At 44.2% G+C, this 3095-nt stretch overlaps 1 protein-coding gene across 1 annotated transcript; it reads left to right on the forward strand.

The window, feature by feature from the left end:
• The first annotated feature begins 1138 nt into the window (after positions 1-1138).
• LOC110881350 (uncharacterized mitochondrial protein AtMg00810-like) lies at positions 1139-2540 on the forward strand. The gene is made up of 3 exons (XM_022129636.1): positions 1139-1516; positions 1603-2358; positions 2523-2540. Exons 1-3 carry the CDS (start codon positions 1139-1141, stop codon positions 2538-2540), a joined length of 1152 nt encoding a protein of 383 aa, XP_021985328.1.
• The last annotated feature ends 555 nt before the right edge of the window (positions 2541-3095 follow it).

The following is a 3095-nucleotide window of genomic DNA, read 5'->3' on the forward strand; positions in this document are numbered from 1 at the left end:
ATTCATGTCATTTATCCAACAGTAAACGATTGCCTTTTCATGGTTCTAGTTCATTTACATATGCACCTTTTGATATAGTCCACTGTGATTTATGGACTTCTCCCGTACTTGGCAATAATTCTTACAAATACTACATGGTTCTTGTTGACAATTATTCCAATTATGTTTGGGTTTACCCTTTAAAGTTCAAGTCCGAAACCTTTGCCACTTTTGCAAAATTTCACAAGTTTATTCAAACTCAGTTTCATAAAAATATAAAAGCTTTTCAATGTGATCTAGGTGGCGAGTTTGATAATCATGCGTTCAAAAGTTTTGCAAACTCCACCGGCCTAACCTTTCATTTCTCTTGCCCACAAACCTCCTCCTAAGATGGTCGCTCAGAGCTTATGATACGTCGTCTTAATGACATCGTACGTGCTCTCTTAACCCACGCTCACATTCCCCCGACCTTTTGGGTAGAGGCCCTTCACACGGCCGCCTACCAACACAATATCCTACCCACCACTCGTCTTAATTATAACACCCCAACCTTCGCCTTATACTTATGTCACCCCACGTATGAACACCTACGGGTATTTGGTTCTGCTTGTTACCCAAATGACTCTGCCACCCAATCCAACAAACTCCTCCCTCGTTCTCACCGGTGTATCTTTCTTGGCTATCCCCCTGATTTTAGAGGTTACCGATGTCTTGATCCTTCAACAGGAAAAGTCCATATCTCTCGATACGTCGACTTCAACGAAGACCACTTCCCCTATACCAACCCTATCCATGCTGAGGCATACCACTTCCTTGATGATGAACCTATTCAACCTCAAAACTTTAACTTTCCCATATCACCAACTACACCATCGAACCCACCTCTCACTCAACCATCACGGCCCCCACCAAACCAACCTGCCCAACCCTCGGCTCCTACACCCTCTACGCACGACCCACCATCCACGACCCAACCACCACCAGCCGAGAACACCCAAACCGCCCCTACCCATAACTCTCACCCGATGTCCACCAAATTAAACATGGTATTTCCAAACCAAACCCGAAATACACCCTTCACACATCCACGCCTTCCTCTATCTCACCATTACCCACCTCACATGTGAAAGCCTTGGCCGACCCAAACTGGAGAGACGCCATGCTATGCGAGTACAACACATTAATAGGAAATGGCACTTGGGAACTAGTTCCTCGCCCATCATCCCATCCTGTCATTCGGTGTATGTGGCTATTCCGTCACAAACTAAAAGCAGATGGTACATTGGATAGATATAAAGTGCGACTTGTTGTGAATGGAAAGTCGCAAACGGTTGGGATTGATTGCACCGATACTTTCAGCCCGGTTGTTAAACCAGCTACCATCAGGACCGTTCTATCCATTGCTATTACTCGGGGGTGGCATATTAATCAGTTAGATGTTAAAAACGCTTTCTTACATGGTGATTTGCATGAAATATTTTTCATGCACCAACCACCCGGCTTTGCGGATGAAACAAAACCCGACTTTGTGTGTCGGGTTTGGAAGTCCTTATATGGACTCAAGCAGGCTCCAAGAGCCTGGTACAGTCGGTTCTCTAACTTTATTCTTTCACATGGTTTCAGGGGGGTTTATGTGATACATCTCTTTTTATCTATCACCACGGTGATAAGATTGCTTATTTATTATTATATGTGGACGACATCATTCTGACAGCATCCTCCAAAGAATTACTACAGTCCATTATCAATCTCCTCTCTAAAGAATTCACTATGACCGACCTGAGTGCCTTACATCATTTCTTGGGTATCACTGTGCAGCGAGACGCCAATGGCTTATTTATGTCTCAGTCACAGTATGCCAGTGACATTCTTCATCGGGCCAACATGACCGACTGCAAACCTTATGCAACCCCGGTAGACACCTCGTCCAAGCTGAGTGCATCTGATGGTGAACCACTTCCCGATGGCACTTTGTATCGCAGTCTCGCGGGCGCACTACAGTATTTAACATTCACCTGCCCTGATATCACTTATGCAGTTCAACAAATATGTTTATTCATGCATTCTCCACGTGAGCCACATTTTGCTTTCCTCAAAAGAATTCTGCGATACATCAAAGGCACCCCTGACTTGGGATTACGCCTCTCTGCCACCCCCAGTGCATCACTCACTGCCTACTCTGATGCTGACTGGGGGGGATGTCCAGACTCTAGACGTTCCACCTCCGGATACTGCGTTTACATGGGCAACAATCTTCTCTCCTGGTCTTCTAAACGCCAACCCACAGTCTCAAGGTCCAGTGCTGAAGCCGAATACAGAGGGGTGGCTAATGCTGTCGCTGAAACCACTTGGCTGCGCAATCTCCTACTCGAGCTACATGTCTGTAACACCCCGTGTTTTCGAATGTCAAAGTCAAAGTCAAAGTTTGACCTTTGACTGTAATTAGTCTATTTTATATTTTGTATTATATGGAGTAAGTGTTGTTTAATCAAAGTGACCGAATGTTTAATCAATGTGAATCGTTAATCGATCTTGAATAACAGGAAGTATCAATGCGATAAAGTTAATTAATCGATAATCAAGCTAATCAAATCATCATCGAACTCGAACCTCGAATTATGCGAACCTTGGTGTTGTTATACGTGTATGTGTGCCTTATGTGTTACATGTGCGTGTTTTACTTTATGTTGTTATGTGTGGTGATCAATCGAATCGAATCAAAACTCGAAAAGCAATCGAACTCAATCGAAATCGAAACCGAAGTGTGAACTATAGATGCTTATATGTTGATATAGTAGTTGGGACTAAAAGTAATTTGATTAGGAAACCCTATCGTATTCGTATCATCCTCCATCGAAATCAAAATATCAAAAATCGTCGCCAAACACTCGAAACAGGCCACGGATCGAACAGGAGACCACTGATCGAACAGGCCAGCCGATCGAACCAGCTGTTCGATCGAACAGGCCAGCCGATCAGGGATCCTGGCCGATCGCTCAACACTTTCCTCTTTGAGAAGCCTATAAATAGCCCTGTCATTGTCATCTTTACCACTTTTGGAAAGCTCTGACCGACCAGCCCGTGTTCTTCACCTTTTCTCAGATTTCTTCCAATTC

The sequence above is a fragment of the Helianthus annuus genome, chromosome 10 (genome assembly GCF_002127325.2).
Source record: "Helianthus annuus cultivar XRQ/B chromosome 10, HanXRQr2.0-SUNRISE, whole genome shotgun sequence".
Classification (NCBI taxonomy): Eukaryota; Viridiplantae; Streptophyta; class Magnoliopsida; order Asterales; family Asteraceae; genus Helianthus; species Helianthus annuus.

What these genes read in the sequence shown, in the direction of transcription:
- LOC110881350 (XM_022129636.1), top strand. Translation starts at nt 1,139, where the DNA reads ATGCTATGCGAGTACAACACATTAATAGGAAATGGCACTTGGGAACTA. An exon ending in AACCCGACTTTGTGTGTCGG is followed by an intron (nt 1,517 to 1,602) that starts GTTTGGAAGTCC and finishes ACATGGTTTCAG; the next exon opens with GGGGGTTTATGTGATACATC.